Here is a 16,734-nt window from a genome sequence, read left to right on the forward strand (position 1 = left end):
TCTTTCTCCCTACTCATGTGATATCTACCTTCCAGGGTTGTGACGAGGATCCTTTGAGATATCTGTTACTTAGAACAGTGCCCGGCACATAGCAAACACTTAAATCCTTCCTTCCTAGGCTCCAACCTATCTTCCCAATGTCATTAGACGTTCTTCCTCTTCACATACTCTACAGGCTAGTCAACTAGCCTAGCTATTGTTCCTTACACATAACACTTCATCCCATCACCATGTCTTTGCACAGAATGTCTCCCATGTCTAGAGAATTCCTTTAGCTTTCCCTCTTAAAATTCCTTGGTTCCTTCAGGCCCAACTCAAGTACCCTTTTATAAGGGGCTCAGCATCTAGTGCTCTTTGACGCTCCTCCTCAAAGATTGCCTTAGATTGATTTCATACATGCCAGAATACATAGATATATATGTAAAACATATATGCTTTATATATAATAATAAATAAATGAATAAATTATATATATATATGTATATATATATACAAACCATGTTGTCTTCATTGATAGGGGCATGAGGGCAGGGACTGTTACCTTTTTGTCTGTACCCAGAATTGAACACAGTTCCTGACATGTGTTAGATATCTGATAAATGTTTGTTCTTTGATTTACTTATATAATCTTTTTGGATGCATCAAGTGCTTTCCTTAAAACCTTCTGAGGGGGCAGCTAGGGAGTTTGGTGTATAGAGAACCAAGGCTAGAGACGGGCGGTCCTGATTTCAAATCTGACCTCAGACACTTCCTAGCTGTGTGCCTCTGGGCAAGCCACTTAACCCCCGTTGCCTGGCCCTTACTGTTCTTCTGTCTTGGAACCAGTACTTAGTATTGATTTTTAGCTAGAAGGTAAGGATTTTTTTTAAAAAACCCGATAAGGCAGGCAGTGCATATGTTAATTATCCTTATTTTACAAATGGGGACTTCCCATGTGTTTGGCTTTAAACACATTATATTTGAAGTTCCATGGAGACATCCAAACAGAGATGGCCTGCTAACATTTGAAGATGCGAGTCTAAAGTTCAGTGGAGAGGTGCAGGGACTGTAAATAGTGATTTGAGAGTCAGCAATGAATGCTAATTGAAGCCTTGGGATGAGAGAGTCAAAGGAAAAGGAGGAGAGAAAGCAGAGAAAAGAGCTGAACTTGGGTGAACATTTAAACTGAATTGTTTCAGTTCTGTGTCAAATTTCATGAAGGAAGTAGAAGGAGGAAAAGGAACCAATAAAAGAGAAAGAATGACCAGAGAAATAGCAGGACAAGAATCATGAAAGTGTCATGCCTTAGAAACTGAGGGAGGGCAGAAGAGCATGGTCAGTGATGTCTTATGTTACTATTCAAAGGTCAAAAAGGATAAGTACTGGGGAAGAATCTTTGGATTGGACAATAAGGAGATTTTTGATTGAATAGCTGACTCTCAAGGACCTGGTAGTGAGATGGAAAATTTCTGATGATGGAAATGATCAAGAAAATACCTAGAGACAAATAATTTTGCAATTTTATTTGGTTAGAACACCATGTTGCTAAGGAGGCCAAGGTTATGGGTTTGAGCCATATACATGGTAAGTTAGCCTTCCCTTGTTCCATGACTACACACTAGACAAGGAAATGTAGAAGTGGCCATGAAAATCCATCCTCACTGTTAGTAAATTAATGGGATCATTGTCTTATGTGTGAAGGACAGCTTATTGCGTGAATGTTCACCTTATGTGCTAGACTTTCTGCTGATGGAATATAGACTCTTAGAACGTCAGAGCTGGAGGGAGATGTCAGACATGAGTTAATTCAGAGTTAATTCAATTCCCTCATTTTGCAGCTCAGAAACTGACAACTAGAGAGATAAAATGATTTGTACAAGGTTACAGGGTGATTTAGTGGCAGTCATAATTGAATTCAGAGGGGCATGTCAGGCAGCACAGAGGATAGAGTGGAAGGCCTGGAGTTGGGAGGACCTCCATTCAAATCTGGCCTCAGATACTTCATAACTGTATGATCCTGGGCAAATCCCTTAATACCAGTTGCTTAGTCCTTACTGCTTTTCTGCCTTAGAACTGATATTTAGTATCAATTTTAAGACAGAAGGTAAGGGTTTTAAAAAAAAATTGAACCCAGGCCTTCTGATTGCAGAATTGGTGCTCTTTACACTTGCCTTTGGTTGCCATGCATTAAGAAAGTAAATAAGAACAGGAATTGCAAATAAGATAAGTATTCCTGAACCAGTTTTCATGGAAGGGAAGAGAAGAAATTGCTAGGGAAAAGAATGGGTTCTTTGAAGCTCTCCTGTTTGGGATGTGATTAAAAAAAAAAAAAAAGGTCAGTTTTTCATGCTTTGAGTTCCTCTAAGTGTCTGTCCCCAAACAAGTAAGGCTGTTCTCCAATTTATCTTGGTTCCTAATCCTAGTAGTATTGAAATGATTGGCATACCTATTGATTTGTTCAGTGCTTAAATTAGTTGTTTTGTTTTGTTTTGTTTTTGAAAAATAATAGCTGCCATTTAAATAATGTTTGAAAGTTTGCAAATTGGTATCTACTGTGGTTATATCACCTTAACTTCTGAATATATGATTTCTACCTCTCCTCCCCAGTGAAACATCCCTTGTAACAAAGATTTTTTTTAAGAGGGGAAAAAATACAATTCAGCAAAACCTACCAACACTATCTGAAACTGCATGAAATATTCCATGCCCCTAGGATGTCACCTCTGGAGGAAGGGAGGGAAGGGCATGTAAATTAGATTTTATTATGACTTATTAAATTTCTGGATCTTAATAAAGGTTTGATTTTCACCAAATTAGATAAGATCTTTGGTCCAGAATCTATTGTGGATAAAAATATGAACTGGGAAGCATGTAGGAAGAAGGATTTTTTTCTTATTCCCAGGAGGTAAAAGTTTAAATTTGGTGCCTCTAAGAAACATTTTACAAGGGACTTGCCTTCCCTTGAGCCTTCTTCCCCCTAAGCAACCTTCCAAGCATCTTGGAGAAAATCTCAGGATGAGCTATATACATTAGCAACCAGCAGACCTCCAGGGATTTGGCCCAGCTCCATCCAGCTCCAGGAGTTTAGAGTCAAAATTCAGCCTCTTCATCAATCCCAGATGCCAGAAACATCTCAAGGATACTGATACCCTGCTCCTTCCTTTCTGGGTCTGACATTTGACACGAAGCAGTTTCTGTTTGCTCTGCCATATCCGGGAATTAAAACTGAGTGATACCCAAGTGCCACCGATGTTGGAATCGACAGGTCCAGCTGGAGAAGAATCAGAGAGATGATTCAGGGCTGAAGGTTCAGGAAGACCAATTCGGGTCTGGGTTTGTAATAGTTTTCCATGTTGCCAGTATCTGTAACTTAGGGCGGTATGAACTTCATTCACTCTGCTTCAAAGACTTCAAGAATGTATTTAACTCTGTACATCTCTCAATCCCCCTCAGACTCATGGATATCAGGGATAGAGCTGTGGCTGTAGATTTACTACTTATCCACAGAGCTATTCCTTGGAGTGGTTTATTATAGTGAATCTCTACATGGCATGGTAAGGGGTTTTACATTATTCGTGAGGTTGTTTGAAGTCTTCATTTGGAGTTTATTCTCAAAGATGACCTAGGGCACAGTCTCATAGCATGAGATGGAAATTAAGGTGAAGAGTCCTGGGGAGAATGATTGAAATCAGTCTTTGGACTGTGTATTTCTCTCTCTTTGACCCTTTTCTCCTGATCTACTTTTTTTTTTTTTCTACTGAGCTCTCCTGGTTTCCCCTTGCTTTAACCCAATCCCCCAACTGCTTGTCACCTTGGTTGTTCTTTTGAACATGAGTCTAGTCCTGTGGGCTGGGGGAAAAGATTAGATGGAAAAGGTCCTAAGGATTCCATGTCAGGTCATTCTCAAGGCCTGGGCTCCAGGACCAGTGTCTTTAGGATAGTGTGCCCTAGGCCCTTCCTGAGACTTGAATTTGCTAATTTCCCTAGCACTTCTGCCTGGGGAAGATCTGGGCCCTTTGGTGACTCAAACTCATATTCTTGGTTATGCTAAAGATGAAGCCATTCCCAGAGCTGAAAGGGAGGGTGCATTGGCTGGGTATTTGGTTCTTTACAAGGGACGCTAGTCATTTTAACCCTTGCCTAGGTCTGGAACATGATGGAGCAAGGCTCAGACAAGTCTCAGGGTTCAGTCCCATTTTTCCTCTTGTCCTGTATGTTCTGTGTGTCTACAGTCAGTCTTGCATATGTCTTTTCTTTGGTATGTGGTGTTTCTGGAAGCTCCAACTGAGGACTCTCTGTTTTCAGGCTGTCACTTTTTTTGGAAGCAGCTCCTGCTAACTTTACCACCCTCTTCCCATTTTTCTCCCAACCCTGTTACAACCTTGGGAGAATTCTCAAATCTGAAGGAGGAAGAGACACCCAGCTGGAAAACTCTCAACTCCCCTTTCCTTGCCCCTCTTTTTAAGTCCCTGTCTACCCTCCACCTTGTGCCTTTGGGAAGAGAAAAGGGGTGCAGGGTCCAAGGCGAGCAAGGGCTGAGCTTTGAAAGTTCACCTCTCCCCCTCCCTCTCTCTGCTCTCCCCCCCTTTCCAAAACCTTTCCTCCCCCTTTCCCCCTCAAGTAGGAGAGACGGGGACAAAGAGAACTGCCTGGCCAATCGCCTTTTGGAGAAAGTTAGGTTTCTTATCCTATTTCATTAGGCTGATTGGAGCAGCTTTTACACTGGGGCAGGCTCTGTCCCTAAGGGATCCCGTGTACAGTTACACTCGCGGTTGCTGCTGTGAATGCCCTATCTCCCATAGAAATGTCAACTTCCCCCCGCCCCCTCCCCACCCCCCGCTCCTCCTCCTTTTTTATCCAGTTGTTATCGCTTCCTTTTCTCTCTCTCCCTCCTTCTTCTCTGTCTTTTCCTCCTCTTCCTCTTTCTCTCTCTGCCCTCCTTGCAGCTCCAAGCCGGTTCCCCAACCCGGTCTCCAGAACACAAACAGCTGAGAGTTTGCTTCGCGGCCCCGGGGGGAGTGTGTCACCGAGTCCCAGCTAAGGCGAAGACGCAAGCAGACCAGGGAGAACCAGCGGAAGAAAAACAAGGGAGCCAAGCGCGCCAGAGGGGAGCCCCAAGAGGGAAGCCCAGTGGGGGGGGAGGGGGTTGGCAGCCTGGCCTCTCGCCCGCCTCGGCCCCCGGCCATTGGCATCTCTCCCGCGGAGGGCAGCAAGTTCGGGGGAGCCCCGGCTTGGAGAGAAAGTTGTCGACTCCATCTGGACAGCTCGCCGGCTGCCTCCACTGTCCCGCACGTTATAAAGAACTTGCCCAACTCCTTGTGGCATGCGAACGTGTTTCCTAACGTGGGGGGAAGTGTGTTAGTGGGCAGGCAAGCAAGGGGGTGGGGGCAGTAGGAAGTAAAAGAGAGAGAGAGAGAGAGAGAGAGAGAGAGAGACAAATAGACAGACTGACAGACAGGGACAGGGAGACAGAGACAGAGACAGAGACAGAGACAGAGACAGGTTTCTACGAGTGGAGAGAGTGGAGTACGGGAACCCAATGCCAGCTGCCAATATCATGGAGAACCTCCAGCTACCCGCCCTGCAGGTGCCAGGGGAGCCCCAGGGAGCCCCGGAGGCCAGCCCGGTCTGGTCCAGCTCGTCCACGCCAACACTTCGTAGGCGGAGATTTAAGATGCGCAGGATGAAGAACGTGCAGGAGCAAAGTTTGGAGGGGGGCTTGGCCCCGGATTTATCCAGCTCTTTGACCCCCGGTAAGGAGTTCTTACAGTTGCCGTCCATCGAGATAACACCATCCAGCGATGAGGACACTCCCTGGTCCAACTGCTCCACACCCAGCGCCTCACCCCGCCGCAAACGCTTCCTCCTCCGAAAGTGGCTTCGGGTGAGGGAGCGCAAACAGTGCAGTGAGAGCAGGTACGTCCCACGAGCCATCAGATCCCTCCCTCCTGGCCCCCAACCCCTCGCTGAGGGCCCGAATCCGAGTGGGAACATTCTGCTCACCAGTCACCTACGCTTTTCCAAGTTCATGACTAGACCAAACTTAGCCTCCTCTTTCCTCTCCATCAACCCCACCATGCACCTATTTCCTATTTCCTCCTCTAAAGGCAAGGGATGAGCCCCGCATTCAGCTTAAAAAAGAGATTACATCCACACACACAGAGTGAACTTTTGGCCCCCAGATTAATATATGATATGATAAAACACAACTGTCAATCAACAAACGTTTGTTAAGCACCTCGAATGTGCCAGCCACTGGGGAGATAAATACAGAAAGGAATTCAGCCCCTGCTCCCAAAGAGCATATTTTAGAGACAAATTGTGTTTATGGACAAGTAACACAAGATATATACAAGATAAATTCACAATGATAATGAACAGGCATCTCAAACATTGGAGGCATCAGCAAAAGGCTTTTTAGAGGAAGTAGCACTTGATGGGAGCTTTGAAAAGAGACCGGGTTCTGGAGAGAGAGTATCCAAGGCATGAGCAACAGCCTGTGTGTTTCAGAGATGGTCAAAGGATTTAGGGCTGAAGACACTCTGGAAGTCATCTAGCCCAGACCCTTCCTTTATCGATGAGGAAGCTGAGGCCTCAGGTATAGGGAAATGACTTATCCAAAGTCTCACAACTAGCAAAAGGCAGAGCTGAGACAAAGATCCAGGTCTCTCCATTCTGGGTGTGTTGCTCATCCTAGGAGATTGCTCATTTCTCACTGCAATATACCCCAAATAGTGTAGCTGAGGGCTCCCACAGACTGGGCCTTGATAACTAAGTGCACATTACTGTAGAGCCTTTAGATGTTAACATACCCTAGATTCTGCCACAATGTGGAGGTTTATTTAGCTCCTGTCCCCTTTTTGTTATATCTAACCATTGCTTTGACCCGTATCTATTATATCTGCCTCCTAGGGAAGGTTTTGGTTTTTTATTTTTGTTTTTGTTTTCCCTGGGTCTAGAGTCAGAGGTAAAAGGAGTGTGGGAGGTAGTGATGCTGCAAACCAAGGCTGAGGCCAGAGTTTCAGGGATTGCTATTTAAGGCTGTGTTCTCATTGACTGGGGAGAGGAGTATGGCGTCTCATTTGGTATTATAGTCTGTTCACATGGGCCACACAAAGATACTTCTCTCTTCTGGCCTTGGAACTTAGGCTGTGCATTTGTATATGATGCAATTGAATTAACAGTATCAATTGACAACCCTCCAGCACCTCTTAATTTGGTTCCCCTCCATTCAGGAAGTATTGATTTGGTACCTCCCATGTTCCCAATACTGAGTTATATGTTGTTGGATACCCTAAAGAAACACAAGACCAAATTTTTGCCCTTTAGGAGAATGCAATCTAGATGGGGAGAAAAGACACGTGTGAAGTGATTAGTGAGTAATCGAGAACTAAAGGATGTGAGCTAGAAAAGTAGGGGAATACCTTATGGTAGGTCTAGAGTTGGTCCCTAAAAGAGGAGTTGGTTTTGGATAAAGAGAAAATTCATGGTGGTGTAGGCATAGATCAGTGGTGTGGACATGGGAATAGGAAGGGTATGTTGTGTGATACTGAGGAGAATAGTTGATAGAACACTGGCCTTGGAGTCAGGAAGACCTAAGTTCAAATCCTGCCCCAGCCACTTATTACCTAGAGAAAATGACTTAACCTTTCCATGCCTCTGTTTCCTCATCTGTAAAATGTTCAGTCATTTCCAACTCTTTGTGACCCCATTTGAGGTTTTTGTGGCAAAAGTACTTACTAGAGTGGTTTGCCATTTTCTTCTCTAGCTCATTTTACAGATGAGGAAACTGAGGCAAACAGAGTTAAGAGACTTGCCTAAAGTCATACAGCTAGCAAGTGTCTAAAGGTACTTGGACTTGGGGTATTCCTGACTCCAGGCTCATGCTCTATCCAAATCCATTTCACTACCTAGCTGCTCTCTGTAATATGAAAGTTTAAAATTTTAGTAGGAGCTACCCCTGAGAAAGCTGGACCCAGTTTTTTCTTATACACCCTGAGAATATTTCATTTTTTTTTTTGGTAGGGACATTTCTTCTCAAAAGGGGCAAATGAATTGAGATAAGAACTAGATCCCTTGTGTTACAGATGAGGCTCCTAAAGGTGATGTGATTTGTCCACAGTATTTAGCTAGTGTCTGAAGTGTGATTTAAACATAGGTGTTGCTTATTAAAAGTTCTCATATATCATTGCTTCATGCTCCTCTCTCGAATCAAATATCAAGTGAGATAATATGTGCCTTGTAAGAGAGGAAAATGGGAATTATTATGGTTGGACTAGATATTTAAGTTTTGGTCGCCAGAAATCGAATAGCTCAATTTCGAAGTAAAAGAGACTCAAGTCAGGATGACTTTTATGGTGGTTTATTTACACTTAGGAAGATTGAAGGTAGGGAAAATGAGAGAGAGAAACTCTGGCCTGGATCAGAGGCCCAGACCAGGGAGGTTTCAGAAGCCCCAGCAGAGGGGACATGGAGGTTAATTCAAAGGAAAGCAGTCTGAGGTCTCACCTGAGCTCATTCAACACCAAGTTCAAAGTGCCAAAAGCCCTGCACAGGAAGTTACCATCATATTTAAAAGATAGCAGCTTTCATCACTTCCTGTGTCCACCTCCAGTTTCATGTGGACAAATGGCAACCTCAACACTGTTTTGGACTGCCCAGGGGGCAGTCACTTGTTTTTGACTTATCACTTACTATCACGTGTGGATCACAGACCCCTCCCCCTTCCCCACTTAATTCTAAGTTGGGTGGGGTGACATTATTTCTGGTGGCTAAAGTCTAAAGAGTGAATGAGGTGAGCTAATTCCATTTACACAATCCCCCCTGATGATCCTTGGGTGCCTAGTCACCCCAAGTGATCATTTTACATAATTATCTTATACCCACAAAGGTCTACTAACTACAATAGTTAGAGATAAGAGGGTAATGGAAGAGAGAAAGCAAAACCAATGTTTTGCTAGGCGAATTGACAAAAAGCCAATTGAGAGCAATCCCCTATTGCCATAAAAATGTACATTTAAACTAACTGTTCAACCCCCTTCAGTTCAATCAATTGTATCCCAAAGTTCATTCCGGATCTCTTGATGCAATGTAGATTCTTCAGGCATCTTTCTGCAAACAGTTCATTCTCTGGATTAAGGAGTTAGCAAGCTTCTTCCCCTGAAAATTTTTCTCAAACAGAAATTTGATTCTTGGATTTTATAAAAATACAATCCCCCCTGAAGAGGGTGTTAAAAAAAGAAACCACCCAGATCAGCTCAGGATACATGGTTGAGTTATGGGGGTATATGAGTCAATTAAAAAAAACATAAAAAGAAAAACAAATAGAAGAAAAATGAAACATTGGGAGAAAGAAAAAATTAAAATCAGAATCAACATATCAAAATCTATGTATATAAAAATTTCCGAAAAAAACAAAAATAAATTCATAAAAGGCCCTTGTATTAGGGTCCAGTTAAGGTAATTTCCATCCCACTAGTCATAGGACAAAATGCAGTAATATTGCACTTACCCATTGGCAGCCAAGACTACAGGAAGTTGCCATTCTATAAGAGAGAAAAGAGAACCAGATTTATGTGTAAAGGAAGTGTCATTCCCTAGTCTGATTTACCTTCACTCTCAGGGATAGGGTGATCCAGGATGATGGCCAACCTTCTGTACTTGACTGGCAGTGTAGTACGAAGGGTCCTACATCTTAACATATGTTAAGCATTGCAACTTTGAATCTTACACTAAGTTCAAGTCCTTTAGTATTGGCATGGAAGTTCCTCAATCCCACCTGGATTGGTATGATCTTTTTGACCTTGTACCCCTTGGCACTTGTGCAATTTCTCATCAATCCCATTGGGATTGGTCAGTCTCCATGACCTTGTGCCATCTTAGCGCTGTTTAGTGGCTCTTGAGTTCCCTTCTCCTGGAATCAGACAGAAACATTAATCACAGTCCCATAATATTTAACAATAAATGGCAGGTTCCCAAAGTTTAAAGCCTTGTGAATAAGCATTAATATTACAGCAAATATATATTAAACTTATATCACTGCAAAATAAAAAAGATCAATAGTAATTATATGTACTTTAAGTACAAGAAATGAGAAATAGGGAAAAGAGTCAATTATTTTATTAAAAAAATAAAAGGAAAAGCAATAAGAAAAATTAAAATAAATTCAGGGAAAAAATACAACATGCTTCTAAAAACAGCATCTATTTGTCTATGAACTGTTATCTCCAATGCATGTGACAGGAAACAATCAGTTTCAATAGAAGATGCTCTCTTTACATGTGAGCAATGAATCCAAGAGTCCTTTTCTCCAATTTTTATAGCTGTTGGAGTGGTTAATAATATTTGGAACAGCTCTTCCCATGAAGGCTGAGTTGCTCCAGTGCACTGGAAATTCTTTATATACACCTCGTCTCCTGGGTTCAGGTCATGAAGTGAAGTCTATTGGTCCTGCTTGTACTGCATTTCTGGATTCATGGAGTTCACGCAGTTTGTGCTGCAATTCCTGTATATAGGAAGCAATAGAAGTATTTCCTCCTAATACTGATGTATATGCAGGAGAAAAAGGCTTAGCCTGTATAGGGGGATGTCCAAAAAGCATCTCATATGGTGAGATATGCTTCTAAGATAAAATATGGCCAGAGGGAGAATTTCAGGCCATTTTAAATGTATCTCAGTGCATAAACCTATTTTTGGCTTTTTAACAGGCAAAATGGGTGTATTATATTCTGATTTGCATAGAATTATTATTCCTTGCTCAATTAATGAATTTATTACTGGGATGATTCCCTCAATAGCTTCTTTTGATAGAGGGTACTGAGAAATAGAGGGACCTAGTCTGCCTCTTGTTTTAATCTGAACAGGAACAGCTGATTTAAGTAGGCCTACATCTGAAGAAGATGTAGCCCAGAGAGACTTAGTGATATCATCCAGGATTTCAAAGGTGGGAGACTTTTTCACCTCCTGACTCTCTGAGAGAAGTACAGGGAGCAAATTTAAAGAGTCCTCAGGTAATTCTAATGACATAGAGCTATCTGGAGCACAAACTATTGTGGCTTTAAGTTTACATAATAGATCCCTTCCCAGAAAATTTGTGGGGGATCCAGGCATTAAAAGAATATTCTACAGTTAGGGGTCCCATGCTTACCATGCGAGGAGAAAGTTTTGGGACCTTTTGGGGTGTTCCTGATACACCTACTACATTTAGAGAGCCAATAGAGTTACAGTTTTCATCTGGTTTACTCACCAGTACTGATCTTGAAGCCCCAGTGTCTAATAAACAATAGTAATATGAATTTCCCACTTGACATTATTTCTGGTGGATAAAGTCTAAAGAATGAATGAGGGTGAGCTAATTCCATTTACACAGCCTGACACACAGTAGGTGCTTGTTAAATGTTTGTTTGGTCTTCCTTCCCCCTCTTTGTCTATGAAAATCCATGAGGGGTAGGTGCTAGATACCACAGTGGGTAGAGAGTCAGTCCTAGAGTCAGGAGGGCTTGGGCTCAAATTTGGCCTCAGGCACGTACTGGCTATGTGACCCTGGGCAAGTCACTTAACCCTAACTGCTTAGTCCTTACCACTCTTCTGCCTTGAAATATATACTTAGTAGAAGACAGAAGATAAGGAGGTTTAAAAAAATCCCTGAGAGAAGCCATTTCTATCTATCTCCACTGCAGAATAAAAGGAAAAGGATTTGTTAGAGTAAGTGCTATGAAGATTTAAGTACAAATTTCTTGTAGACATACTCTAGGGATACAGAGACAAAGTGGAAACATTCTCTGCCCTTGAGGAGCTTACATTTTATAAGGTATACATGTACATATAGACTAAGGACTAAAAGGGACCTGAGCAGCCATCTCACCCAGCCTTACCAGACCATTTACTGCATATACATTATCCCTAAAGGATGGTCATCCAATCTCTGCTTGAAGACCACCAGGAAGAGTTACTCACTGGAACTCATCCATCTCCCTTGACTTAGCCAAATCCTGTATGGACTGTTTTAATTGTTAGGAAATTTTTCTTTATGTTAAATTAAAATCTACCCCTCTGTGACATTTTCATAATTCTGACCTCCAGGGCTGTGCAGAACAATTGTAATCCTTCTTTAACATGAAAGTCCCTCAGATATTAGAAAAATAATGTAATATCCCTGTATTTTTTTCTTCTCCTGGCTAATCATCTCCAGTTCTCCTTTAACAAATTCTCATATATCATGCTTTAAATTGTTCATAACTTTCTGGGGTTATATGGCAGTTTGTTAATGGCGTGTTTACTTCTAAAATGTAACTCCAAGAACATGATTTACAATACTTTGAATAACTGACTAGAGCAAAATACAAGATTATCAACTCCCTTGCTCTGTACTCTTCTCTTCTGTTAATATAACCTAAATGGGTTGTTTAAGCAAGGGAAGAGTGAGTGTGTGTGTGTGTGTGTGTGTGTGTGTGTGTGTGTGTTAGACATAGAGACAGGGACACAGAGAAAGAGATTTAAAAATCTGGAAAGATTCTCATCTTGCAAAAAACATTTTGGAGTAGACCTATTTGGAGACATTGAATGATTTTTAGTATTTTCTAACTTTAGATTATGGAAGACTGAAGGGTAACCAGTGTTTCATATTTTATATGGGTTCAAGGTTAAAACTCAAGGTCCCATTTTCTTTAAGCCTTGGAAAAAGTTAATGTTGTACAACTGCCAAGCAAACAACTAAATGGGTAGGATAGATGATGCATTTGGATAAGAATACCAGGCCTGGAGTCAAGAAGACCTAAGTTCCAGTCCAGCCCCAGGTAATTTACTACTTGTATGACCATGGCCAAGCCTTTGTTTACCTCAGTTTTCCTCTCTAATGAAATGAGGGTAATAATGGCATCTACCTCCCATGGTTATTGTGAGACTCAAATGAAATAATCATTGTAAAACAGCACAGAGCCTGGCACAAAGTAAAAACTGCTGTTATTATTATTAGAATGTTCTGCCATCTTCGGTATTATTTAATCAGCATGTAGACACTCTGTCAGGCATTGTGCAATTGAATGGAGATTCAAGGACAACAAGAAATAGTCCCAGCTCTCCAGGAACCTATGTATATACATATAAAAATGTCTAATCTATACATATGAAAAAATCTGAACCCATAACAACTACAAAGTTATTTTGGGGGAATAGCACAGGTAGCTAGGAAGATCAGGAAAGACTCCCTCTAGAATTGACACGAGCTAAATTTTAAAGAAACAAAGAGACACTAAGGAAGGAGGGATGAGAAGGGAGCCCAACATAAAAGACTTGGAGATGGGACCATGGGTGAGAATGACAACAAGAAGGCCAGATTGGCTGTACCGCAGAGGGAAGGGTGGATGATAATATTTAATAACACTGGAAAGGTAGTTTGGGGCCAGGTGTGAAGGGCTTTGAATGTCAAACATACTTCCTGTTTAGGTGTATTAGTGTTCTTGTGCTTCTTATGGCCCATTGTGTGTTTTTGTTCATGAGGTGCATATTCACATGCCCTTCAGCTATACTTAGAGCTCTTTGCTCCTCATTACCCTGCTTGGATTACACTATCCTCTCTGAATTCGGATCAGAAAATAGCTTGGATTAGGTAGGATTAGCATACCAGGCCCAGCATGACATCTTCCTTCTTCCCATGTCCTCTTTCCCAAATCTGCCTCTCTAAAGTACAGAAAAATGTCACTCGGGCTTTGCCATAACCTTCTCCCTAGTGTGACTGGGGAAAGAGAAGGGGCAAAGGAAAGCCCCTACATAACACACTTGATTTTTACCTGCCTCAGGTTAAAGAACAGGAAAATCAGCAGGCTCCTTTTACTTACCCTATGGTGGCAGAGAAGAAATGGTAGTCAGCAGGGTAGATGGAGCAGGATCTTGGACTTCAGGGCAGAGACACCTGTCTTGGTTGCTCTTGAATGAAGTTTTCTTTCTAAGTTTTTTTCCCCCTGCCCTTATTTCCTTAGGAAAATATCCTAGGAGAAAGAAAATCACAAAGCTGTAATGTCGTGGTTTCCTGGGCCCCCTTATGTCAGCATAAATGGGATAGATGATAACAGGTGGTAGAATGAGGGCAGAACTACTCAACTTTTATTTTGCTTCTGGGTTTTTTTTTTCTTACCAAAGAGAATAATCTTTGAACTAGGAAATGTGGAACAAAAAATGGTTAATTGAGAATTGCCATTAAAAATAAGAGGAGACAATAAAACAACATCTAGCTGCTAACCTTGATAACTTTGAGCCAGTAAGTTTTGATGAGCTACACTCTAGACTACTAAACAAATTTGCAAGGGGGTGATTGCTGATACACTCTTGGTGATCTTAGATAGGTGATTTTAGAAGAATGGGAAATGTGCTATAGAATTGGAGGCAAAAGTTATCTTGATTTTCAAAGATGGGAATATTGACTTTGAATTCTTTCAAAATTCTAACCACATTATTAAAGGGCTGGTTTCGTGAACACTTTAAAAGGGAAGTGGTGACCAATCTTTGTTAGCATAAATTTGTCTAGATTAAACCGTACCAAACTCACCTCGTTTGTATTTGTGACAAGATTACTCTACTGGTACAGTGAGGTGATTTCTCAAATGTGTTTGGATTTCAGTGGGGTATTTATCAAAATCTCTCATGATATCTTTGTGGACAAGGTGATAGTAGTCAGGGGTTTTTGAAACTGAATATATGGAACCCTGATATGGTGGTTGATGGATTATTGTTAACTTGGAAATAGGTCTTTAGTGAAGTGCCTCAGGGCTTGATCCTTTATTTAGTTTTTATGTATATGCATATGTTATGCTTGCCATATTTGACATGCTTATCAGATTTCCAGATGACATAAAATAGCAGGGATAATTAACAAGCTATATGACAAAGTCAGTACCCCCAAGTATATCCTCATAGGTAGAATAATAGGCCAAATGAAAGAAAGTGAAACTTAATAGGAAAAAAATACAAGGTACGTAGGTTTAAGAAATCAGTTTTACAAGTACAGATGTGGGAGGCAGAGCTAGAGAAGAACTTTGTGGAAAAGATCTGAGCATTTTAGAAAATGAAGGAATGGCGTGATGTAAGAGCAAAAAAAATTAGTGGGATTTTTGGTATTATGTTTAGAGAGGTACAGTTCTGTGGACAATTCACTCAGCCTTCTAGGGCCCAGCAAACTTTTTGGTGACTGTAAGGTACATGACAAGTCTTAATATGCATTAGTAGAGGGCCTTCACTCATTGGGAGTTTCTTATACCAGGGAAATCACAGATCTGGTTGTGTCCAAAATGATAAAGGTTTTTATCCTCTCTATGTACTTTGCCCTGATTATGGTAGCATAGTTGCTAGGGAATCCTAGTAGAGCTGTGGAGACCAAAGAAACAGGTGATGAAGCTGCTTTGTGAAGCCATTTGCAGCATTTAGTGGAAATATCGAAGGAGCAAGGAGAAGGATTGGCACACCACTGTTGTCTTTGGGCTGATCTGGATTAACAGTGAGAGGAACTGACCCAAGTTAAATCTTGGGCAATTCTTCACTTGTCCCTAGATTAGATGAGAAGGAAGAGGAAGCAATTGTGATGTGTTTGTATTTTATATTTCTGCTGTCTCTCCTCCCCCACTGAGGACCTTCTCTTTCCTCTGACAAAGGAGACAGACTTGCAGAAGATTCCATCTGGGTTGCTGATTATTTAACAAAGTTAGTCAAGACCAAGGCCTTTTTTTTGTTCAGTTGTATTTGAGAACATTGCAGATTTTATACACTGTCCTGCATCTGGAGTATGGGAATGACATTTTAAGAAAGATGACATCATATTAGCATTTATTGCATACCTACTGAATACCCAATACTGTGCTAATATGTCCTGATACAAAGGCAAAAAATAATCTCTGCTTTCCAGATATTCACAGTTTTGTACAAACTATATATCTATATGTGTATACACACACACACACACACACACACACACACATATATGAGATGAATTGGGAGTAATCTCAGAGAGAGGGCACTAAGATTAAGGAGGAATGAGAAGAGCTTCCTGTGGAAGGTCGGTTTCATGCTGAGGCTTTAAGGGAGCCAGGAGAACCAAGAGGGGAGATGAAGAGGGAGAAAATTCTAGGTATGAAGACAGTCAGTGAAAATGCCAAGAGTGGGAAAATAAAAGGAAAGGCAGGCAACTAAATGGCTCAGTGGATTGAGAGCTGGCCCCTAGATACTAGAGGTCCTGGGTTCAAATGTCGACTCATCTACTTCCTAGTTGTGTGACCCTAGGCAAGTCACTTAACTCCTATTTACTAGTCTTTACCACTCTTCTGCCTTGGAATTGATACCTAGTATCCATCCTAAGACAGAAGGTAATGGCTAAAATAAAATGCCTAGAATAGGGACGTGGGACAGAGGCCAGGGTCACTAGATCACAGAGCATGTAGAAGGGAGTAAGGCGTAAGAAGACTGGAAAAGCAGAAAGAATCCAGGGCTTCAAAAACCAAACAGACTTTTACATTTGATCTTGGAGGCAATAGGGAACTTGGGAAAGGCTTTATGCAGGGAGACCAACCAGCAGGCCATTGTGATAGTGTAGGCATGAGGCAGTGATAGGGAAGTTTGGAAGAGGAGTGGGTTTGAGGGAAGGATGATGAACTTTGGGATATGTTAAGTTTACCTGGAATATCCAGTTTCAAATATCTAATAGGCAATTGGAGAAATGAGATTAGAGGCTGGGAGAAAGGTTAGGGGTGAACAAATAGATCTCAGAGTTAT

At 41.6% G+C, this 16,734-nt stretch overlaps 1 protein-coding gene across 6 annotated transcripts in view; it reads left to right on the plus strand.

The window, feature by feature from the left end:
* Window positions 1-5,428: 5,428 nt before the first annotated feature.
* Window positions 5,429-16,734, plus strand: part of GRAMD1B (GRAM domain containing 1B) — a 242,464-nt gene continuing 231,158 nt past the window's right edge. For all 6 annotated transcript variants that reach the window (XM_044669656.1, XM_044669654.1, XM_044669653.1 and 3 more), the window contains exon 1: window positions 5,429-5,895. In XM_044669656.1, coding sequence (XP_044525591.1) covers window positions 5,519-5,895 — 377 coding nt within the window. In that variant the 5' untranslated portion in view covers window positions 5,429-5,518. The remainder of the gene's footprint in view (window positions 5,896-16,734) is intronic.

This window comes from Gracilinanus agilis, chromosome 3, assembly GCF_016433145.1.
Source record: "Gracilinanus agilis isolate LMUSP501 chromosome 3, AgileGrace, whole genome shotgun sequence".
NCBI lineage: Eukaryota > Metazoa > Chordata > Mammalia > Didelphimorphia > Didelphidae > Gracilinanus > Gracilinanus agilis.